Source organism: Rhinatrema bivittatum, chromosome 3 (genome assembly GCF_901001135.1).
Source record: "Rhinatrema bivittatum chromosome 3, aRhiBiv1.1, whole genome shotgun sequence".
In the NCBI taxonomy this organism is placed as follows: Eukaryota; Metazoa; Chordata; class Amphibia; order Gymnophiona; family Rhinatrematidae; genus Rhinatrema; species Rhinatrema bivittatum.
In genome coordinates, this window is record NC_042617.1 from 405,594,332 (window position 1) to 405,619,298 (window position 24,967).

The 24,967-nt window shown below is 45.4% G+C and overlaps 1 protein-coding gene across 1 annotated transcript in view; it reads left to right on the forward strand.

Annotated features, from left to right (window-relative positions):
- The window catches only part of LGSN (lengsin, lens protein with glutamine synthetase domain), a 214,840-nt gene that overhangs the window by 143,046 nt on the left and 46,827 nt on the right, over nucleotides 1-24,967 (forward strand). Inside the window, exon 5 of the mRNA XM_029596867.1 lies at nucleotides 5,075-5,323. Coding sequence (XP_029452727.1) covers nucleotides 5,075-5,323 — 249 coding nt within the window. The remainder of the gene's footprint in view (nucleotides 1-5,074; nucleotides 5,324-24,967) is intronic.

The window sequence follows — 24,967 nt, forward strand, 5'->3', positions numbered from 1 at the left end:
TGGGACTATGAGGCAGTCTGCCTGCCTCCCTCCTGTCTGGCCCTGAGGAATGGGCTACCCTTCATCCCCCTTTCCTCCTGAGATACCGAAGGGAGAGCTTTGCGGCCACATGAAGAAGCCCTGGGCATCCTTCTCTCTGTAATGCTCTGTAATGCTGTGCTTAACATCAGGGTGAACTTTTGAAAGACAATTTGAATACAGATGAAAGCTGATATGCCTAGTCCAACAAACCAGGAATTGCAATATGTATCCCCCGATTAATAATTGTATTAGCTCTCAGCTAGCAGTCAAAGCACATTAGTTTTGTTTTGCATTTTTAAATTTTTGTTTTTGCCTGTTTTTCTACTGCTGCTTTTGGGCATCCAGTTCAATCAGAACCAGTAGCTACTAGGCGAGTGATGGCTAACCTATGACACGCGTGTCAGAGGTGACACGCCGAGCCGTTTTGGCTGACACGCGCAGCGTTTCGAGGACTATCAGGATTTTTTTTTTTTTTATCGGCTGCGCCGAGCCTTTTCTTTTTCAGCTGCGCCGAGCCTTTAAATGTGTTTTTTAGTTTCCCCCTACCCTCCACCAATGCCCCCGGGCGCAGGGAGGCTCATGCGTCGCAGCGATGAGGCTCAAGACAACGCGCTGATGCTCCTCCTTCCTGCCTGTGCGGCCCCGGAAGTAAACGTTGCCGGAGCCGCGTGGGCAGGAAGGAGGAAGCGAATCAGCGCGTGCAGAAGAGGAGGAGCCGCCGCGGGTCGCTGCGAATCCCAAGTCGCAGCGGCCCAAGAAGAGGAAGAGGCCCGGTAGCAGGGCTGCCGCGGCCCGAGAAGATCAGGGCCGCTGCAGAGCCCATCCTGCGGTGACCCGCGAAGAGGAGGCCCAGAGGTGAGAGAGAGGCTGAGGGCCCGTAGAGTGCGTGTATGAGGTGAGTTGAGAGAGAGGACCTGAATGTTTGCAGAGACAGCATGTGAGAGCCTGTGTGTGTGTGTGTGTGTGTGTGTGTGTGAGAGAGAGAGAGAGCATGTGCCAGTGAGAGCCTGTGTATATGAATGATTGTATGAGAGAGCATGTGCCAGTGAGAGCCTGTGTGTATGAATGATTGTATGAGAGAGAGCATGTGCCAGTGAGAGCCTGTGTATATGAATGATTGTATGAGAGAGAGCATGTGCCAGTGAGAGCCTGTGTGTGTGAGAAAGAGAAATGCATGTGAGAATGAGAACCTGACTGTGTGTTTGAGGGAAGAAGATGGAGAAAAAAAGAAACAGAAAAAAAGACAATATAAAAGGAATTGGCAAAAAAATAAGAAAGGGAAGGTGAAAAAAAAGCCTGTGACCAACCAATTAGAAAACTAAGATCAGACAGCAAAGGCAAAAAAAAAAAAAAAAATGTACTTTTTAGTGATTGGCACATGTACTCTTTGAGAATGTGCAAGAATAGCACTTTCTCAACGGATCTCACAATGTACGAGATCAGCATGGAGAAAGTGGAAGCCCACGGGGCCTGCACAGAGGAGGCAGCAGAATGGACTTCAGTGTCAGTAGCAGCAATCGGCACCTCCGCAATAGCCACGCGGCATCAGTGACAGTGGCAGCAGAGGAATGAGAGAGGTTCTGAGGTTGCTGGCAAAAGAAAGAGAGGGGGGGTCTACCTTTAGTGTGTGAATGTGTATGAATGGGACTCTGCCTGGGGGTGTATGTGTGAGAATGAATGTGTGCATGCCTGGGAGATGGGGAGGGAGTGTTGTGAACATGAATGGGAGCCAATAAAAGAAACCGACTGACAGATGAAGTTTGTAACGCTTGCTTGGACTTGAAGTGTACGAAATACCAACCTTCAATTGAAGATTTAGCCAATGAAATTCAGCAACAAAAAAGTCACTAAGCAGGTAAGGTAAAGAATTATTTGTTTTTGCTTTATTAATAAATACAGTATATATATTAAAATTATAACTTTGTTGATTAGAGCTACAAATATCACAAAATTATGGATTTTTCTAGAAGTGACACACCACCCGAGTTATGCTCGGTTTTTTTATGAATTTTGACACACTGAGCTCAAAAGGTTGGCCATCACTGTACTAGGCTATGGTACCATGAGCTTTCATCCACAAATATCCAGGTTTTTCCCTTGTTTTACATCCTCCTCCCAATTCACATAACCTAGTTATCACAGTGACAGGCCTCAGCTGGGGACTACATACTAGCACTCTTTTTAGAACCCTGAAAATATGGGCCCTAAGCCTGACCATTAACTGCTATTAGAAACATGGAAACATGTCAGAGAAAAAAGAACATTGTGGCCTATCAAGTTTGCCCTCGCACAGCAATTAATTCAGCTTAACAATCCTTACCACTCCTTCAGAGATCCTCTGTTTATCCCATGCTTTATTGAATTCTGATACTGTCCTTGTCTTCACCACCTGCATGGGGAGGCTGTTCCTAGCATCCACTACCTCTCTGTAAAGGAATATTTCTATAGATTATTTCTGAATTATCTGCCTTTCACTCTCTTCCCATGACTTCATTCTATAGCCTCCTTTCTTTTGAAACAGGCCCACCTTCTCTGCATGGAAAACTTGGAGGTATTTAAATGTCTGAATCATATCTTCCCAATCCTGCTTTTCCTCTATGGTATCGACAACTAATAAACAATTCCTGAAATAAGTAGGAGGTGGGAAAGCTCACAGAGACCTCATATTTAGATGCCCAACGGCTAGGCTAGTAAAAGCTTATAATAGCGCAAGCTTTTCTTTGTTTTTAATCATTGGTCTCAATGAGCTGTTTATGAAGGGCGCTATGTAATATATAGCTGTCCCTACCATGTGACAGGATCCGGCAATGGCACGGATACCCTGTCACATGGTAAGGGCAAAGGGCCATCGGCGCCATTTTGATTAGTGGCAGCCGACGGCCCGAGAGCGGGAGATCGCTCCCTGTGCCCCCACTGGACCACCAGGTAATTTTAAAACAGTTTTAGGGGGGTTCAGGAGGGTGGGGGAAGCAAAGGGGTCATTTTTAAAGGGTCGGTGGGTTTTTCTTTTATCGGGCCATCGGCGCCATTTTTATTAGTGGCAGCCAAAATGGCGCCGATGGCCCGAGAGCAGGAGATCAGTCCCGGGGCTTCCACTGGACCACCAGGTACTTGTAAAAAGTTTTGGGGGGGTTCGGGAGGGTGGGGGAAGGTAAGGGTTTAGTTTTAAAGGGTCGGGTGGGTTTAGGGGTTGTTTTGGTGTGCCGGTTTTCCCACCCTCCCCCCAAATAACTCCCGTTAGTGGACACTAACCCATTAACGATTTTTCACGATAAATCGGGGGAATTTCTATTGTATCGCGCACTCTAACGATTTTTGACGATTTAAAAAATATCGGACGATTTTTTAAAATCGTCAAAAAACGATTCACATCCCTACTACTTACTGTTCCTCTGGTACAACAGTAATCTCCACGCACCAGCCGACTGCTGGCGTGTGCTTCCCCGGACAGAAAAACAAATTCTCCTTCCTGCTGAGTCTCCTGAAGGAAATGAGGCTTGAGACCCACCCAGCCAGTCTCTTAGGTGGAGAGAGAAGGCAGAACCCTGTAGTAATAATAATATAAGATTAAAGCAGTTATATTTCAAAATCAAAATTTTAGGATTTATTTTCAAATCAAGCAATTGTATCTGATTATATTGTTAACAAATAATTCCCAGTACGTACCAGGATCAGTCCAGACAGCTGGGTTATGCCTCCCCTCCAGCAGATGGAGTCAGAGAGAAAACTGAAAGCACCCCCTATATACACTGGTTTGCCACCTGCGATCCTTCTGTATAATCTCTGACTCCAGCAGATTGAGAGGCATAACCTGCGGTCCTGCTCCGGTCGGTTTTTTTCTCGGTACTGGGCAAATTTAAAAAAAAAAAAATAAATAAAAAGAGTAAGGTAGGACAGGGGACAAGATCAGTTGATGCTTCCTTTCTCTCCTCTGTCTGCCTGTCGGTCTGCGTGAATGTCTGTGTGAGTGTCTTGCGCTGCGCAGCTAGAGATTAGTGTGAGGCAGGCTCGGAGGGTAGTACCCTTCTGATATTCCTGGGTTAGAGTGTCCGCAGGCTGGGGGAGAGTTTACCGGTGGGCCGGTCACCCTCCCCCCCCAATTCCAGGCTTTAGTCCTGAAGGGGGTTTAAAAAAAAAAAAAAAGTTTAAAGTTTTAGTTACAGAGCCATTTAAGTCCTGTTGGGGACAGGCAGTGCGCTCATTTCTCCTGACCCCGGCCTGCCCGTGCCTGCTCGGACCCCGGAGGGGGTGGCTAGCTCACCCGGTGCGCGTTTGCTGTGGGGCTCTCATCTCCGAGGGTTTTTGGCGCCATTTCTTCTTGCTGCTCCGCTCGCGGTGCTGATGCCGCGATCTTCGGTCTGCCTGACCTGTGGAGAGGTGGGGGCGTGACTCTCCCGCGGGGGTCTCTGCCCCCGATGTGTTCCCGGGGGCGAGGGACCCTCGGGGGGGCCGAGCGCTGCCCGCAGCCGATCTCCTCTCCCCTCTCCGGCGCGGCACAGCAGCATCTCCGGCAGCCGTCCTCCAGCCCCTCCTCCACCGGGGAGGAGTGCGGCGGCCATCTTGAACACGCGGCAGGCTGCATGTTCAGCATCGGAGGAGGAAATCTCCCCTCCTCCCTCTCCTGAGGCACAGAGCCCCTGCTCCCAGGCCGATTTGGGGTCTCCTCGCGGCCCCCCTTCATCGGATGGCCCGAAGAAAAATTTAAAACGGTCAGTGCCATTTTCTTCGGACTTTGTGCTTTTAATGCACAAAGCCTTTTTGCAGGCAGAATCCGGCTGGGAGGCGGAGGCTCCCGCTCCCCCGAAGGTTCCCAAGACCACCCCCGTACCCCGGGGGAGCCCACCGGGCGTGGGGTCCTCCGGGATCAAGGGTCCCCACCCGAGGGGGGGTGGGGCTGAGGACCTGGGAGACCCAGGAGCCGCTCCGGAATCCCCGGGGGCTCCAGACTTGCTGACGACCGACGATCTGGGGGGCCGTAGCTGGGGATGATCCCCAGGTACTACGCTTGTTTGGAAAAGAAGAATTAAGCTCCCTTATTCTCCATGTGTTGCAGGAGCTAGAGTTGACAACTCCGCCTCAGGAGGCGGACACGTCTACAGGGGATATCGCAATGGCAGGGATTAGAGCTCCCCCGCAGACCTTTCCCTTTCACCACAAGGTCTTACAGATCGTTTCAAAGGAATGGGAGCTCCCAGAGGCTTCCCTGCGGGTGAATCGAGCCTTGGAAAGGCTATATCCCTTACCCAAGGATTCATTGGAGCTTTTGAAGACACCCGTGGTAGATTCGGCTGTCACGGCTGTGGTGAAGCATACGACTATCCCCGTGACGGGGGGTATAGCGTTGAAGGACCTCCAAGACCGCAAGCTTGAGGTCTTATTAAAGCGCATTTTTGATGTGGCGGCACTGGGGGTCCGAGTGGCGGCTTGCAGCAGCCTTGTGCAGAGGGCCAACCTCCGCTGGGTTCAGCAGCTGCTGACCATGCAGGAGCTCCCTCCGGGAGAGGCTGAGCAGGCAAATTGTGTTGAGGCGGCGGTCGCTTATACAGCGGATGCCCTGTATGACTTGTTGCGCACGTCGGCTCGCATTATGTCCTCGGCGGTCTCAGCCAGGAGGTTGCTGTGGCTCCGTCGTTGGTCGGCGGATGCCAACTCCAAGGCGAGGTTAGGTTCCTTCCCCTTTAAGGGCAAGTTGCTGTTTGGCGAGGAGCTGGACCAGCTCATTAAGGACCTGGGTGACAACAAGGTTTACAAGTTGCCTGAGGATAAGCCTCGGCAACCTCGGTCGTTTGGTAATGCTAGGGCTCGCTTTCGGGGGCAAAAGGCGTTTCCGTGGGGGAAGAGGGGGTTCCCTTCCCCAGCGGCAGCAGGCGACAAGATCCCAGGCCTGGTCTTCTTCTTCCTTTTGCGGCAGGAGGCCTATACGCGGGGGCTCTTCCCAAGGCTTTCCTGCCATCAAGCCCGCACAATGAAGGTGCGCGGGCCCACTCCTCCGTGCCCGTTATCGGAGGTCGGCTGTCCCGGTTCTGGGAGGAGTGGGTCAAAATTACTTCGGATCAATGGGTCCTCGACGTGGTTCGGTACGGCTACAAGTTGGATTTTGTACGTCCCCTCCGGGATCTCTTTCTGATATCGCCGTGCGGCCCAGTAGAAAAACAGGTAGCTATAGCCCAAACGGTCGCCCATCTACAGGCTCTGGGGGCGGTGGTTCCGGTTCCGCGGGACCAGCTCAGGACGGGTCGGTATTCCATATACTTCCTGGTTCCCAAGAAGGAGGGCACCTTCCGACCCATTCTGGATCTCAAAGGAGTAAACAAGGCGTTGCGTGTGCCCCGCTTCCGGATAGAGACCCTCCGGTCTGTTATTGCGGCCGTCCACAAGGGAGAATTCTTGGCTTCTTTGGACCTGACAGAGGCCTATCTACACATCGGAATAAGAGAACGGCATCAAAGGTACTTGAGGTTCATGGTGATGGGAGACCACTACCAGTTTTGCGCCCTCCCCTTCGGGTTGGCCACCGCGCCGAAGGTGTTCACCAAAGTTCTCGTGGTGGTAGCGGCTTCCCTCCGCCGGCAAGGCGTCCTTGTGCATCCCTATCTCGACGATTGGCTCATTCGAGCAAAGTCGCACGCGGCATGCACCCGGGCGGTCTCCTTAGTGGTGCGCCAGCTGCAGAGGTTGGGTTGGGTAGTCAACTTCGCGAAGAGCAGACTCGAACCGACCCAACAGCTGGAGTTCCTGGGAGCTCGGTTCGACACCTTGGTGGGCAAGGTTTTTCTTCCGCAGCAACGCATGCTCAATCTCATGACTCAGGTACGGCGCCTGTTGGAGCTCGAGATTCCCACGGTCTGGGATTATTTACAAGTCATTGGTCATATGGTGTCTACTATGGAAATGGTACAATGGGCTTTTGCGCATATGCGTCCGTTACAAAGAGCACTTCTATCTCGCTGGGATCCCCGCTTGGAGGAGTACGGGATGGAATTGCCTTTGCTGGAGCCGGCTCGCTCCAGTCTCTCTTGGTGGTTGACTCCAGACAATCTCCTACAGGGGGTGGACCTCGAACCCCCATCATGGTTGGTGGTGACGACGGATGCCAGCCTGTCGGGCTGGGGTGCGGTCTGCCAGTCCCATGCAGTCCAAGGCACCTGGTCAGCACTCCAAGCGACTTGGTCCATCAACCGATTGGAGACCAGAGCGGTCCGCCTGGCCTTGCGTTGTCTCCTTCCACAGGTACGCGGACGAGCAGTAAGAGTTCTGTCGGACAATGCGACCACAGTGGCGTACATAAATCGACAAGGAGGCACAAAAAGCCAAGCGGTAGCGACCGAGGCGGCGCTGTTGATGTCCTGGGTGGAAAGGCACATAGAGCGTCTCGCGGCCACCCACATTGCCGGCGTGGACAACGTTCAGGTGGATTACCTCAGCCGGCAGCACCTAGATCCAGGAGAATGGGAGATCTCGTCGGAGGCGATGGCTCTCATCGCACGGCGTTGGGGGACTCCGCGCTTGGACCTCATGGCGACCCGTCAAAATGCAAAGGCGGTGCACTTCTTCAGTCGGAGGAGAGAGCACGCGTCAGAAGGGGTGGACGCGCTAGCCCTTCCGTGGCCTCGTCACATTCTTCTTTATGTGTTCCCTCCTTGGCCGCTGGTAGGGAAAGTGCTAAGACGCATAGAGTCCCATCACGGTCCGGTGATTCTCGTGGCTCCGGAATGGCCGCGGCGCCCGTGGTTCGCGGATCTGGTCAACTTGGCAGTCGATGGCCCACTGCGTCTCGGTCATCTTCCCAATCTTCTTCGTCAGGGTCCAGTATTTTTCGATCTGGCGGATCTTTTTTGTCTGGCGGCTTGGCTTATGAGAGGAAGCAGTTGAAGAAGAGAGGTTATTCGAACGCGGTGGTGTCTACTCTCCTTCGGGCGCGTCGATCTTCCACTACGCTCGCCTACGCGAGGGTTTGGAAGGTTTTCCATGATTGGTGTGACACGGCAGGTACTTCGGCCAGACGTTCGTCCGTGGCGGATATCCTTATGTTCTTACAGGATGGATTGAAGAAGGGGTTGGCGTATAATTCGCTTCGAGTTCAGGTGGCGGCTTTGGGCTGCTTGAGGGGTAAGGTCGAAGGCTCTTCCCTTGCGAGTCATCCAGATGTGGCTCGTTTTTTGCGAGGGGTTAGAAACTTGCGTCCTCCCGTCAGGCTTCCCTGTCCGTCTTGGAACTTGAACTTGGTACTCCGTGGATTGTGTGCGGCTCCGTTTGAACTTCTTAAGGCGGCTTCTTTGAAGGATCTGACCCTCAAGACTGTTTTCCTTGTGGCCATTTCCTCGGCTCGTCGGGTGTCGGAGCTTCAGGCTCTCTCTTGCAGGGAACCGTTTTTGCGCATTTCGGCGTCAGGAGTTTCCCTACGAACTGTTCCTTCCTTCCTACCTAAGGTGGTCTCCGCGTTTCATGTCAACCAAACGGTGGAATTACCTTCCTTTTCGGACGAGGACCTACAGTCTTCTCAGGGTCGGGACTTGAGGCGTCTGGATGTCCGTCGGATTCTCTTACGCTATTTGGAGGTTACCAATGACTTTAGAAAGTCAGATCACCTTTTCGTGTTGTGGAATGGACCCAGGAAGGGTCTTCAGGCGTCCAAAGCTACGATTGCACGCTGGTTAAAGGGTGCTATTGCGTCCACGTATGTTGGATGTGGTAAGCCTGTTCCTGCTGGGCTTAAGGCTCATTCTCTGCGTTCTCAAGCGACTTCATGGGCAGAGAATCACTTGGTCTCTTGCCAAGAGATATGCAGGGCGGCCACATGGAAATCCTGGCATACTTTTTCCAGGCATTATCGCCTGGATGTCCGGGGGCCTCCTGCAGAGTCCTTTGGGAGCAGTGTGATTCGAGCGGGACTCTCAGGGTCCCACCCCAGTTAAGGCGGCTCGGGTACATCCCAGCTGTCTGGACTGATCCTGGTACGTACTGGGAAAGGAAAATTAGGTTCTTACCTTTGCTAATTTTCATTCCAGTAGTACCATGGATCAGTCCAGACGCCCGCCCACAGGGTTCTGGGAGTCCACTCGTATTCTCTGATTTTTTCCGTTTCAGTGGTCTTATGTCGGTTTCCGCACGTTTAAGGTTCCCTTGACAGTTATACCAGTGTATCGTGTGTTGCTGTACACTCTTGGTGTTCTATTTGTTGTGTCTGGTTTTATCTGTTTTCAAGGATGTTTCTACGTGATCTGGTCACTTGTTAAAAAAAAAAAAAAAGAGGGATTCTTGGGGGCAGTGTTGAAAGTGCTTAATTCATTACTTCTGCTTTGATATCACATATACTGAAGGATCGCAGGTGGCACACCAGTGTATATAGGGGGTGCTTTCAGTTTTCTCTCTGACTCCATCTGCTGGAGGGGAGGCAAAACCCAGCTGTCTGGACTGATCCATGGTACTACTGGAATGAAAATCAGCAAAGGTAAGAACCTAATTTTCCTTTATAAACAGAACCCACAAATATGATTGTTAAACCAAAACTTCAAAACTTTTTCTTTTCTTTGTAGAGTATCTCAAGTATCAAAACTAGGATCAGAATCAGAGTCAGCAGAACTATTTATCAGATAAGTATACTTTAAATGTAACTGTTAGTGGCACAGAATGTGATGATGCCAAAAATTTGCGCTTTTCAAGAACTTTGACTCTTTGTGTAAATTTCCTTTTCACAGATGTTCCTATGTTGGAAGTTTCAGATGGTAAGTAAGTAGAAATTATTATATTGTTGTTGTGGTCTCTGTTCTTCTTTCTTTCTTTACTCTGATTCTTTTCTCTCTTTTTTCTGTTCCAGTATATGGAAGTCTTATGTTGAAACTGTCTTGGTGAAGTGTGCACATTTAACTGTTGATCCAAATCAAAGCATTGTCCTTTCCCTAATGTGACTTGGTAGCATGGACAATTAATGTTACTGCTAGTGCAGCTGATGGACTCTGCAAAGGTTCCTGCTCTCTCCATCTCTCTTTACTGAAATGTTTGAGCACGCTGTCTTTGTCTAAGGTGGTCTTCTCTTAAAAAACTCCCTGTTCTTTAAATAAAATAATAGCATGTATCTGTCTACACTACATCTGTAATACTTTCGAAGATGTACTGGTGTCTTACTCAGTGTAGTCTCTGCCAGCTTGTTGAACATTTCATAACTTTGTGACAGAAAAAAAAGGCAATTATAACAATCCCTATCTATATGCACAGAGAGAGGATCAACTTGGTGGTGGTGTGGCACTTTATGTCCGAGAGGGCAGAGTCCCAAAGTATAACGATCATACAAGAGGCCAAATGCAGAGTAGAATTTATATTGGTAGAAATCCCATGTATGTTGGGTAAGAGTATAGTGATAGGAGAATACTTCCGTACACCTGGCCAAAATGATGAGACAGATGATGAAATGCTAAGAGAAATCAAGGAAGCTAACCAATTTGGCAGTGCAGTAATAATGGGAGATTTCAGTTACCCCAATATTGATTGGGTAAATGTAACATCAGGACATGCTAGAGATGTAAAGCTCTTGGATGGAATAAAGGACTGCTTCATGGAGCAATTGGTTCAGGAATTGATGAGAGTGGGAACTATTTTAGATCTAATTCTTAGTGGCATGCAGTATTTGGTGAGAGAGGTAACTGTGGTGGGGCTTCTTGGCATTAGTGATCATAACATGATCAATTTTGATCTAATGACTGGAAAGGGAAACTTTGATAAAATGAGAAAATAGAAACAAACTGAAAAGTGCAGCTGCAAAGGTTAAAAGTGTACCTAAGGCATGGATATTTTTTAAAAATACCATCTTAGATGCGCAGTCCAGATGCATTCCATGCATTAAGAAGGGTAGAAAGAAGGCAAAACAATTACTGGCATGGTTAAAAGGTGAGGTGAAAGAGACTGTTTTAACCAAAAATACATCCTTCAAAAATTGGAAGAAGAATCCATCTATAAATCCTGTAAAACGTTGATAAGACAGGCTAAGAGAGAATTTGAAATGAAGTTGGCCATAGAGGCAAAAATTCATCATAAAACATTTTTAAAAATATCCGAAGCCCTTGGAAACCCGTGAGGGAGTTGGTTGGACTGAGGGGTTAAAGGGGCTCTTAGGGAAGATAAGGCCATTGCAGAAAGACTAAATAATACCGGTTCTGGAGATGGTTTTCAAGGGTGATGAATCATAAGAACTGAACCAAATCACTGTGAACCAGATTGACAAACTAAAGAGTAGCAAATCACTTGAACTGGATAGTATGCACCCAGGGTTCTGAAGGAACTAAAAATGAAATTTCAGATCTATTAGATAAAATTTGTAACCTATCAATAAAATCATCCATTGTACCTGAAGACTGGATGGTGGCCAATGTAACCCCAATATTTAGTGAGCCAGGAAACTATAGACCGCGGTGAGCCTGACTTCAGTGCCAGGAAAAATAGTGGAAACTATTCTAAAGATCAAAATCACAGAGCATATAGAAAAACATGTTTTAATGGAACACAGTCAGCATGGATTTACCCAAGGGAAGTCTTGCTTCACAAATCTTCATTTTTATGACGGGGTTAATGAACATGTGGATAAAGGTGAACCAGTAGATGTAGTGTATTTGGATTTTCAAAGGTGTTTGACAAAGTCCCTCATGAGAGGCTTCTAAAAAGAAGTAAAAAGTCATGGGATAGGAGGCAATGTCCTTTCGTGGGTTACAAATAGGTTAAAAGACAGGAAATAGAGAGTAGGATTAAATGGTCAATTTTCTCAGTGGAAAAGGGTAAACAGTGGAGTGCTTCAGGGATCTGTATTTAGAACAATGCTTTTCAGTATATTTATAAATGATCTGGAAAGGAATACAACGAGTGAGGTAATCAAATTTGCAGATACAGAATTAATCAGAGTAGTTAAATTACAAGCAGATTGTGATAAATTGCAGGAGGACCTTGCGAGACTGAAAGACTGGGTATCCAAATGGCAGATGAAATTTAATGTGGACAAGTGCAAGGTGATGCATGCATATAAGGAAAAATAACCCATGCTATAGTTACACAATGTTAGGTTCCATGTTAGGAGCTACTACCCAGGAAAAATATCTAGGCGTCATAGTGGATAATACATTGAAATCATCTGCTCAGTGTGCTGCAGTGGTCAAAAAGCAAAGAGAATGTTAGGAATTATTAGGAAGGGAATGGTGAATAAAATGGAAAATGTCTTAATGCCTCTGTATTGCTCCATGGTGAGACCACACCTTGAGTACTGTGCACAATTCTGGTCACCTCATCCCAAAAAAGATATAGTTGTATTGGAGAAGGTAAAGAGAAGGGCAAACAAAATGATAAAGGAGATGGAATGACTCCCCTATGAGGAAAGGCTGAAGGAGTTAGGTCTGTTCAGCTTGGAGAAGAGACAGCTGAAGGGGGGATATGATACAGGTCTTTTTTTTTTTTTAATAATAGTTTTTATTAAAGTTTTCCAAAAGTACAAAGCCACAACAGTACAATTTTAACTATAGTTGGCCCGATATAGACATAGAATCTCACAGATAACAGCATAACATAATCCCAGATGATTTGTAATCTACATATGAAGTTATCACAGATATAATGAATCAGGAGGCCTATGGCCTCTCCTTCATAATCAGCGGCTTCTGTAGTTAGAACACATGTAGCATAAAATCTACAATAACAAAGATCACAAACATAGGAAATACCTTTAAATTTTCAATTTTCTCCCTGGTTGCAGTCTGTTTTCTCTAGTGCAGCAGAGAAAAGGGGAAGTCTGTCTCTCAAGCCAACCCTCTAGCCTCTCCCCCAATCTGCTCATACCATCAAGTCAGTGGCAAGCCACCATAGAACAAATGGATGTTTTACACATTAATTAATTAATTTATTTATTTAGAAAATGTTTAGGCCTGCAGAAATCTACTGTCCCATAGTAAGAGGAAGGCAGCATCAAAGGTGATGACATGGTGCATTTAGGAAGAGATTGCTTGGCATGACAGCCCCTGAAGAACATGGAGAATGTAGGATTTAAGTGACTGCTGCACCTTTTTAGTTCCAATTGTGATGTGCCTATCCAGACTACATTCAATGGGCAGGCTATCACACCCTGTACACTCAGTACAAAACTCAAATGCAGGCAAAGCTTTTCAAGATAGTGGGGAGTAGCATCCATTTCACCATTCATTCAGAATGTTACACATGCATACCATTTCCCGACAGCACATTGGTGGCAGCTGGATGAGTCAGGGGAAGACAGTAGCTTTAACAGAGGCAGACTAGCAGGCTACAAGTGGGAAGTACTATGCACACATGTGATGGACAGGAGCCATATCTTGGTCAATATCTTAGCAGAAACAAGGAAGATGATGGAGGACTGGTACCTAAACTAGAGAGACAGGATTGCTGTTCCTATTTTTTTGTTACATATAGTGGACCTAATAGGGAAAAGGCAGTGGAAGATAAGATCTGTGAGGATATCCATTGCTTTGCAAATTTGCTGCAACTGGAGGTCAAGGAGGAATGTGGAAGCTTATTCCTGAAGGAACTGAAAGGTGCAGGAAAACAGAAGGATATTTTTGAGAGAGAGAGAGAGAGAGAGATCCTCTTTATAAGGCTTACATAGTAGTCAACTATTTATATCACTATAGGAGGGTCAGCTAGTAACTAGAAGTGAGGTGTTGGTGGTGGTTTAGGGTTTAGAGGACAGTTTTACATGCAGAGTGAGATGTACGAACAGCACAGTACACTGAGGTGAAAATTTGATGTCATTTGGAGTGAGAAAAGTCTCACAAAGTTGAGATTTCTACTATGTTCTTTCACCCTAGCTTGATAGTACCCTGTTATAGAGTCTTTTGATGAGAATCCCGGGTGGAAGGGATCCTGGATAGAACTTCTGGTCCATCGATGGGTAGGCAGAAAAATCACTTCCTCCTAGATCTTGGATAAAATTACTTCTTTTTTTCCCAAAATAGATATCTTCTTAGGTCCTCTGCAACAGGTCACCACCACTTCAGGGACAGGTCTTCCCTAAACGTTCTTCAACTCAGGGTTCCCTACTCAATAAGCCTCGGAAAGGCCCAGGCCTTCAGTAGGGCTCCTGTACTCAAAAGTCCAAAATCCAACTCAGTCCCTGGACAAAATACTCTGTACCTCGGTTGGAGAGTGTAGTAGTATAGTCCAAACCCACTCTGGAGGGACTTCGGGGGTTTCCAAGGCTCCAGGTAGGCCAAAAAGTAATGCAGGAAAAAACTCCAACTTCTTTCTCTAGCTTCCAACTTAGACTGCCCCCAGAGCCCTTTGCGGAGCTCTGCTCAAAAGCCTTCTGCAAGGGATATCTATTTTAGCCTTGCCACTGAGAGGGCTGCCACAGAATGGATCCTTCCCCTAATATGTCTATTTTTTGGTGTTTTTGGCAATTTATACCACTGTTAGTTCCCTTTGCCCAACTTTTGGTACCTTGTTTTCTTTATTCCACTCTTGCTGATGCCCTTTGTCTCTCTTTGGAGCCTGGGGATATTCTTGCTGCTTTTCTCCTCTCAAAATTCCTTGGGGGTATTGATGCCTTTGCTTGGGCTGCTTTTACCTATCATGGTGCCTTTGGCTATTCATGCCACTTTTGGTGCCATTGCAGTAATAGTTTGCTGCCAGTGGTCAAAAACCACAATTCCCTACTCCAGGATCCAGTGTATATGGACCCTAAGTTTGGCTATTAGGTGTTACCATAAAGTAATAGTTGAGACTCCCTTTCCCAAGGGCTGTTAATACTGCCTCCACTGCACTGCTAATCCTGGATAGACTGGAGGGTGGCCAATGTAACCCCAATAATTAAGAAGGTCTCCAGGGGCGATCTGGGTAACTATAGACCAGTGAGCCTGACTTCAGTGCCGGGAAAAATAGTGGAATCTATCCTAAAGATCAAAATCGTAGAGCATATAGAAAGACATGGTTTAATGGAACACACTCAACATTGATTTACGCAAGTGAAGACTTGCCTAACAAATCTTTTTCATTTTTTTGAAGGGGTTAATAAATATGTGGATAAAGGTGAACCGATAGATGTAGTGTATTTGGATTTTCAGAAGGCGTTTGACAAAGCCCCTCATGAGAGGCTTCTAAGAAAACTAAAAAGTAATGGGATAGGAGGCGATGTCCTTTCATGGATTACAAACTGGTTAAAAGACAGGGAACAGAGTAGGATTAAATGGTCAATTTTATCAGTGGAAAAGGGTAAACAGTGGAGTGCCTCAGGGATCTGTACTTGGACTGGTGCTTTTCAATATATATATAAATGATCTGGAAAAGAATACGATTGATGAGTGAAGTTATCAAATTTGCGGATGATACAAAATTATTCAGAGTAGTTAAATCACAAGCGGATTGTGATACATTACAGGAGGACCTTGCAAGACTGGAAGATTGGGCATCCAAATGGCAGATGAAATTTAATGTGGATGAGTGCAAGGTGCTGCATATAGGGAAAAATAACCCTTGCTGTAGCTACACGATGTTAGGTTCCATATTAGGAGCTACCACCCAGGAAAAAGATCTAGGCATCATAGTGGATAATACTTTAAAATTGTCGGCTCAGTGTGCTGCAGCAGTCAAAAAAGGAAACAGAATGTTAGGAATTATTAGGAAGGGAATGGTTAATAAAACAGAAAATGTCATAATGCCTCTGTATCGCTCCATGGTAAAGCGGCACCTTGAATTCTGCGTACAATTCTGGTCGCCGCATCTCAAAAAAGATATAGTTGCGATAGAGAAAGTACAGAGAAGGGCAACCAAAATGATAACAGGGATGGAACAGCTCCCCTATGAGGAAAGGCTGAAGAGGTTAGGGCTGTTCAGTTTGGAGAAGAGACGGCTGAGGGGGGATATGATAGAGGTCTTTAAGATCATGAGAGGTCTTGAACAAGTAGATGTGAATCATTTATTTACACTTTTGAATAATAGAAGGACTAGGGGGCATTCCATGAAGTAGCAAGTAGCACATTTAAGACTAATTGGAGAAAATTATTTTTCACTCAATGCATAATTAAGCTCTGGAATTTGTTGCCAGAGGATGTGGTTAGTGCAGTTAGTGTAGCTGGGTTCAAAAAAGGTTTGGATAAGATCTTGGAGGAGAAGTCCATTAACTGCTATTAATCAAGTTTACTTAGGGAATAGCCACTGCTATTAATTGCATCAGTAGCATGGGATCTTCTTAGTGTTTGGGTAATTGCCAGGTTCTTGTGGCCTGGTTTGGCCTCTGTTGGAAACAGGATGCTGGGCTTCATCGACCCTTGGTCTGACCCAGCATGGCAATTTCTTATGTTCTTATGATACCCCAGGGAGCAGAATCTGAACACATTAATTAAACCCAGGTGTTCCACATGTTCACAATCCCTTCTGATGGGATTGTGATACAGTAAAATGGTATGATTTGTTTTAGGTAGGTTTCCTGTCTTTTCCAAGTGTCAGAATTATTCCTTTTGGGCTTGATTCAACCTCAGGGATTTCAGCTTCCATGAAGTGAACAGTAGACAAATAAATTGTTTTCTTAAATATCTGCCATATCGGCTTCTATTCATGAATTTTATAAACTTTCAAAAACTGATTTTGAATAGTCTCCCACCAGAAGGAGTTTTCTGCTCTTTTGGGATCTGTTGCTACTACCGCTTTGTTCCCTTTTATGGTGGGTATCTTTCTTCAATGTTTTCATTGCTTCATTTACCTTTTTAGGATTGTATTTTTATAGGCAATACCATGTAAGCATTATATTAAGATATCATATTGGGGACAAATCTCTGATTCACAAGTTTTATCCTGTCAGAATCCACTATAATTCATTTATTTCTAGTCCTTTGGACCCTTTGTGGAAGAGAGGGTAGATTTCCTGGATTGTAGAACAGGAGAGAGGTGCCTTTAATTTTGACTACTTCCTTTTTTTGTTGAGTGACCTCCTTCCTTGGTTCATAGAGCTGCATACTGCTAGGGCACGCCTGTAGCCTTCAGAAAGCTTCCCTAAAAACAAAAGCCCCACCGTTATTACACCGTATAATCGCCATGAAAGCCACTCTTTTATTTCTAAAAGGGTAGATATCAGGGGAGTTATACAATTCTTACAAATCATCCTTTACTAATTTCCTAATTAAGGACAGGGTACTATTTACCCTGTCCTTAATTTTCCAGAACTGAGAACAGGGTAAACAGGATAACTGAGTAAAAGTTAAAAAAAACCCAACATCCCTATGATTTTTTCCTTTTAAAAAGTCTATATGAGAACCAGGAATTGGGGTGAGTTGGTGCATGTAGGGTAAGGAGACTGGAACTATAATAATTTTTCTTTTCTCTTCTTTCCCTCTCCCCAGAAGTAGAGTACTACCTAGCATATGGCCTGGGCTTTTGCTGATTCAGTTTTCTCTACATTTGAATTTTATGCTTTTTCATCACATTTCTTTTGCAGTATGCTACAAGTACATTTGATGGCTTTATGTTAACATAATGAACAGGCACACAACTACATTGGATGCTTTAATTTCCAGCAAAGACTACTTTGCCTTTAATCTGCTTCTATCTTGTTCTCTTTCTCTCTATATAGAAACAAAACAAATGGTACACTAATCAGTATATAAATGTTGATTCATGTGATTCAGAGATGTTTATAAGAAGAAAATTGCTTATTATGAAAGTTGCAGCACCACAGTAAAATACAGGCTGTTATTAGGAATAGAAACCCAGCATCACCCTAATTCAAAGGCTAGTCACCTCAGATTTTCCTGCAAATGAAGTATATATGCTCACTAGGTAGGATGAATGCATAATTAATACAGCTATATAAATTATGCATCTCTTCCTCTTTCTTTTTTTTTTGGCTCTCTGAACTTTTTTCTTTTCACAAAGTCCTAGAAAAACTCAACAAAAAAAAATATTTTTGAAACTGGTTTTGAAGGCCATAGGACTCTTCAGATGTTGAAGGAGACTGATGTCCTTAAGTGTTGATGGAATTAGGTCTTAGATATTCTCATTGCATGGAAATGATCCTGTGGTTTGCCATATGTGACCTTTTCTGAAAGTCAAGAGCTTCCTTTCTGCCCCTTTCTCACTGAATGGTAAAGATGTTGAGCCCTGTGAATCCGCTCCATTTGATTCTGACACTGCTGTGGCTGCAGAGTGTACGCCATACAGGAAACTGATGTATTACTGAGATATGGCACTGCTATTGCTGCAGGCATATGAGAATATGGGAAGCCTCTATCTTGTTTGCATATCTCTGTGTGCCAGGACTCTGTTTCTTAGAAATGCCACTTTGCCAGACAGTAAGAGCATAGTTGTGACCCTGCCTCAAAGCTACTACAGTGAAGGTTGTACTTTATTTCTGTCCCTTGAAAGGCGTTGAAAGACTATATAAAAGAGCCCAAACAACAAGTTCACCTTTTTCATTATAGTATGTGGTGCCACTATTGTTGCCTTCCAGGGCCATTAAAGAGCACTGGTTCAGATAAATCCAGAATTACTGTTTGGATTCACCCCAGTGATAGATTTTTCTTTCCAAATCTTTTCATGTTTGTGTACCTCTTTTAAAATGCCTATTAGGAGATTAGGCTGTAAAGACCTTAACAATAGATTTTTTCTTGCATTTAAATTTAGATTGCCTAACAAACAACTCTACATGGGAAAAACAGAGATGAATAATACAGTCTATTCTCCATTGTTCCTACATGGGCAACCAACTAGAAATTTGTATTGATCATTTCACCATTTCAGCATTATTCCAGCCAACTGTGCTCATAGGCTCCACACATCAGGGATTTCTATTTTCTACTGAACATTCATTGTCTGCCGATGCCTTCTGGAAACTACACAGACATTTCTAACTGATCATTATTGTAGATCTACTAGCTATAAATATTATTTACTCCATCTTAGCCATCAGGTCTGTTCTTGATCACAACTTGAACCAGAATGCACTGGAGATAGACAATGAGAAGAACCAAATGTGGGAGGTATGAAACTTACTGAAGTCTATTTCCACATCCACTTTGCTTTCTTGTATCTGTTTTTCTTTTAAACTTTGGAATGAGGATTCAATGCACCCTTCATCTACTACATATTTATAGAGTTAAACTGGATGTTGCTATTCAGATATCAGTCTGAATATCTTTTAGTTGTATGAATGAAAAGAGAATATTGAGAGACTTTCATTTTGATTTTAACACAAAAAAATTACACTACCTCTTAAAAATTTAAATTAGAGCATCATTGAAAGGAAATAATTAGGGATTGTTTGCAAATATGTTACTGTAGGTTTCATTTCAGCATGATAATTGGATACTATTCTTTTAAAGAAAGGAAAGGAGAAAGCACGTATCGGCATCACTATTAAGTGCTACATAATAGGAATGGTTTTCGTTGAAAATTAAATCTCAGGGTGATTTATCATGCTCAGCTGTTCATTTATGACTTTAGAACCAAAGAGACAAAAAGCAGTATGGTTAACATCCCCACACACAAAGAAAAGAAAATAACCTTCAATCTATTATTATTAAGAACAAAAGGAGAAACTGAATTCATTCTCAGAACACACAAAAAGTAAGAAATAGCACATTAAAATGGGGCTCAGCAAATCAAAAACCCTAAAATCACTTTATACTGCTTTATTTGGGGATGTTTTCCAAGTGTGCAAACAGTATTTCTAGAGCTTCCTTTTATATGTTGTTGACAAAGGTTTGTGAGTCCCTTGGATGACAGCGTTTCTTAGCAGGTTATTAAGTAAGCAGAAAGGGTTGAAAATAAAGACTTGTTTTCAAAGCCTGTGGATTTGTTTCATAGGAAGTTGCAATCACAATGAACTTCTGTAGAATTGTTTAAGAGTGAGGACAGATAATGCAAGATTTTTTTTCCTTATTTACTGGGTTTCCAACATTAAAATCATGAACATATATGTGCCTGAACCTCAATATCTAGTACTTCCATAGATTTAAAGTTGGTATTTCCAATGCAGTTTCTACAGAGTTAACAGTGACTGTGTCTGCTCTGCTTAACAGCCATTTAGCAGATGGCTGTCTTATTTGCAAATATGCTTTTGCTAACTCTGAGTTCACTGAAGAAATATTTTTGGTAGCATGTACTGATTATTAAATGTGTTTTTTTCTTTTCTAGAAGAACAGTTACTTAAAAGAGAATCCTTTACACAGAAGTAGTAGTTTCGTTCAAGAAAGGATAGCAAGGTATTAGTATATAGCAGGTTTTATATTGTCTAAAACTAGAGATGGGCAAGTGTCTGGATTATAGCATTTGTGACTCATATGACGTTCCACTCTGGTATATCCCTATTCAGTGCAGAAGCACCACATTTAAAAAATAATAATTCAGGCGGAAGTTTCAGCAAGTACAAATATTAATACTGATTTTTGTTCTTTCTGATTTATGTATAATTATTAAGGAGAAATAAGTGTTTGGAGTTTCTGACAGTTCCTCTGAGTGCTTCTGTGCTGCTGGTTGTCAGAAATTCATACCTGTGCCTCTGTGATATTTTTGTGTTATCAAGGTAGATAATATATGTTTTATCACACAGCTTGCTGTTCACCCTGTCTTGAAAGTAGAAACTTTATTTTAAAAGGTGCACAACATGTATTTCAAACACGTAAAAAAAAGATTTGTAAAATATCTGTGAAGAAGAAAGGATGAAGGCATTAAAGAAGGCAAACAGAGGTACAGGGGCATTTGTTGATATTTGAAGTATAGGTAATGTCCCAATGAATCGTTACTAAAGATTTCGCTTTTTGAAAGCCCATAAATAAAGGATGGCAAAATAAAAAAATATATCGGCAAAATTTTAAATTCACTGCGGACGGGGGGAGAAGTAAGCAATGAAATAAGAAAAAAAAAAGGTAGGAGATAGGGTTTAAGGGGTGGGGAGGAGAGGGGAAGGGGAAGGGAGGTTAGGGTAGGGGGGTAGGGAAGTTCCCTCCCAGTCCGCTCCTTAATTGGAGCAAACTGGGAGGGAACTGGGGAAGGGCAGGATGTGTCGCCGCGCGAAACTAGCAAAAATGTACCCCCTCGCACGCGCCAGGCACACATGCTCACACAGATTACAAAATCTGGCGTGCATATGCACGTGGCTTGCTGATTTTATAACATGTGCGTGCCGGCATGCGCATGTTATGAAATGCATGTTATGTGCACACATCGGGTAGCATGCGTACCGATTAAAATCTACCCCATATGCATATGTATAATTCTACATGAGAGGTCTAGAACGGGTAGATGTGAATCGTTTTTTTACTCTTTCGGATAATAGAAAGACTAGGGGGCACTCCATGAAGTTAGCATGGGGCACATTTAAAACTAATCAGAGAAAGTTCTTTTTCACTCAATGCAGGCAATAAATAAAGCATCGCGAGATGCGTATGCAAATTAAAAAAAATTAGGCAAACAGGAGGAGTTTGGATGGAGTTTATGAAAATGAGGGGTGCTTTTTCCTGGTGTTATGCTGTGCGTTATGCCCAAAATGGGATTTGCGATAAATATCAAATCCTGTTTCAGGGAGGGGGAGAGAGAGAGAAAGACTCTGGGGAGGCACACATATTAGGCAACTTTTTATACCACTGTAAGAAGGGCCATTCTGAACCCGGAGTGAGGTTTTGGTAATGGGCTAGGTTTTGCGGGGCAGTTTTACATGCATAGTCAGAGGTATGATCAGCACAGTAGACTTCAATGAAGATTTTTATTTGATTTGGAGTGTTGAAAGGTACACAAAAATTAGATTTCTACAATGTACTCTCGACCCAGTTTGATGAACTCTCTACCTAGCTGCTGTCTCACACACATATACACACAGACTCTCTCTCAAAAGCATGCTCTCGCACACAAGCTGTCTCCCACACAGGATCCCACTCTTGTATGCTCTCTCTCATATTCACAGAGGCTCCCACTCTCATATGCTCTCTCTCACATGCAGGTTCCCACTCCCATATATACGTACACAACAGGCTCTCACTCTCACATGCCAGCTGCCACTTTCTCACACACACACACACACACACACACACACACATTAGAGACGTGAATCGTGTGATCGATCGTCTTAACGATCGATTTCGGCTGGTGGGGGGAGGGAATCGGATCGTCGCGGTTTTGTTTTTGTAAATATCGTGTAAATCGTAAATCGGGGGAGGGCGGGAAAACCGGCACACTAAAACATCCCTAAAACTCACCCTGACCCTTTAAAATAAATCCCCCACCCTCCCGAACCCCCCCCAAAATGCCTTAAATTACCTGGGATCCAGAGCGGGGGTCCCGGTGTGATCTTTTACTCTCGGGCCTGCGGTGCGTTGTAGAAATGGCGCTACCTTTGCCCTGTCATATGACAGGGCAAAGGTAGCGCCGGCGCCATTTTGTTTTTTGTCCCCTGACGTCAGGAGCGTAGGAGATCGCTCCCGGACCCCCGCTGGACCCCCAGGGATTTTTGGCCAGCTTGGGGGGGCCTCCTGACCCCCACAAGACTTGCCAAAAGTCCAGCGGGGGTCCGGGAGTGACCTCCTGCACTCGAATAGTTTTGCCGTACAAAATGGTGCCGGCCATACAGCGTATGGCCGGCGCCATTTTGTACGGCAAAACGACGTCAGGAGCGTAGGAGATCGCTCCCAGACCCCCGCTGGACCCCCAGGGACTTTTGGCCAGCTTGGGGGGGCCTCCTGACCCCCACAAGACTTGCCAAAAGTCCAGCAGGGGTCCGGGAGCGACCTCCTGCACTCGAATAGTTTTGCCGTACAAAATGGTGCCGGCCATACAGCGTATGGCCGGCGCCATTTTGTACGGCAAAACGACGTCAGGAGCGTAGGAGATCTCTCCCGGACCCCCGCTGGACCCCCAGGTGTCGGCCGTACGGCAACACGATTCGACTGCAGGAGGTCGTTCCCGGACCCCCGCTGGACTTTTGACAAGTCTTGTGGGGGTCAGGAGGCCCCCCCAAGCTGGCCAAAAGTCCCTGGGGGTCCAGCGGGGGTCCGGGAGTGATCTCCTACGCTCCTGACGTCGGGGGACAAAAAACAAAATGGCGCCAGCGCTACCTTTGACCTGTCATATGACAGGGCAAAGGTAGCGCCGGCGCCATTTCTACAATGCACCGCAGGCCCGAGAGTAAAAGATCACACCGGGACTCCCGCTCTGGACCCCAGGTAATTTAAGGCATTTTGGGGGGGGTTCGGGAGGGTGGGGGATTTATTTTAAAGGGTCGGGGTGGGTTTTAGGGTTGTTTTAGTGTGCTGGTTTTTCCGCCCGCCCCCTTCCCCTCCCCCTTCCCCCGATTTACGATTTTTAACGATAAATCGGGGGAATTCCTATTGTATCGCGCTTCTAACGATTTTTGACGATTTAAAATATATCGGACAATATTTTAAATCGTCAAAAAACGATTCACATCCCTAACACACATACACACACACACACACGCAGGCTACATTCACACATGCTCACACACATTCGTATCACCAGGCAGGCTCCCATTCACTCACACTCATAAAGACAAAATACAGGCAGGCTCCCCATTGGGAGAAGAAAGGAGATCCTATTCTGCTGCTGCTGCTCCTCATGTGCCTGCCCCATGGTATTCAAAACTCGTGGGGCTAGCACTTTGTCTATGCTGATCTCACAATGCACGAGATCAGAATAGAACATATACTGACTGTTGTGTTAGTGGACCATTGGGTTGAGGCAAGATTGGAGAGAGGAGCCCTGCAGGTTCCCACCATCAGAAGGCTATGCAGTCAAAGCAGAGTCCCAGCTGGAACTTCACCTATACCAGTCTTCGTTCCCCTCAGGTTGAGCCCTTGGGTACTAGGACCAGAAGGTCTTAGTTGGGGGTCTCTGCTGATGGTGGAGGTGGTCATCCTTGGATAACTGTGTCAGCACTGATGGAGGTCGGATGAGTCCAAGGTCTGAGTGATACAGGTAGGTGGCGATCAGTCATATCCAGTGGCAGGAAGTGGTAAATGGCAGGCTGCAGTCAAGCATATCTAGTGGCAGGAAGTTGTCAGTGGCAGGGTATTCATTCAAGGGGTAAGAAGGGATGGATAGGCAGCAAGGGTCAGGCAAGGAGAAGCACAGGCAGGCAAGGAACAATGAAGACAAGGCTGGAACTGAAGACAAGATACTGAAGACAAGACTGGAATTGAAGACAAGGCTGGGACTGAAGACAAGACACTGAAGCAACATGCTCTACCGATGGAGTAGTGGTACCTGTTGCTGAGGTGATGAGGGCAGGAGCGAGTTAGCCCTTTATAAGGCTTAGCGAGTGTCATGATCTTTTAGCTACATGGGGCTTTTCCCGCCCTTGGCTCTTTAAATTAGAGGTTGTCCGGTGTGCGCGCACACCTAAGGAAAACATGTCAGTTGGGGCCGGTGGCGTCCTGACATGAGAGGAGTCAGTGGGATGCAGTGATCTGCCATATGGAGCATGGGCCAAGCATCAGGAGGCAGAAAGGAGTGTCCGGCCAGAGAGGTGAGTGTGGCAGTCTGTGGGCTGCTCCTGTGGATTGCCACATGTAACAGTACCCACCTCTTAAATCCCCTTCCTGAGGTTTTGGGCTTTTGGGGATACTGACATGGAAGACTTGCAAGAGATTAGTATCCAAGATATTTGAAGCTGGCCCAGAGGAATTTTCTTTTGGGCCATAGTTCTTCCATGAAATTAGGTATTCCAGCTTCTTGCCCCTATGGTGGGAGTCCAAGATCTCTTCAACTTCATATACAGTGTTCTCCATCAATGGCCACATCCTGGGGTTTGGGTGGTGCTCTAGAGGGCCATGAGAGTACCAGAGGCTTGAGTAAGGACACATGAAATACATTGTGAATCTTCAATGTGGGTGGTGACTTTATATTTGAAGGGCCCCAGTTGCCGGAGTATAGGGAAAGGTCCTATGTATTATGGAGCTAGATGCATGGACATAAGTCACAGGTGTAAATGCTTAGTACT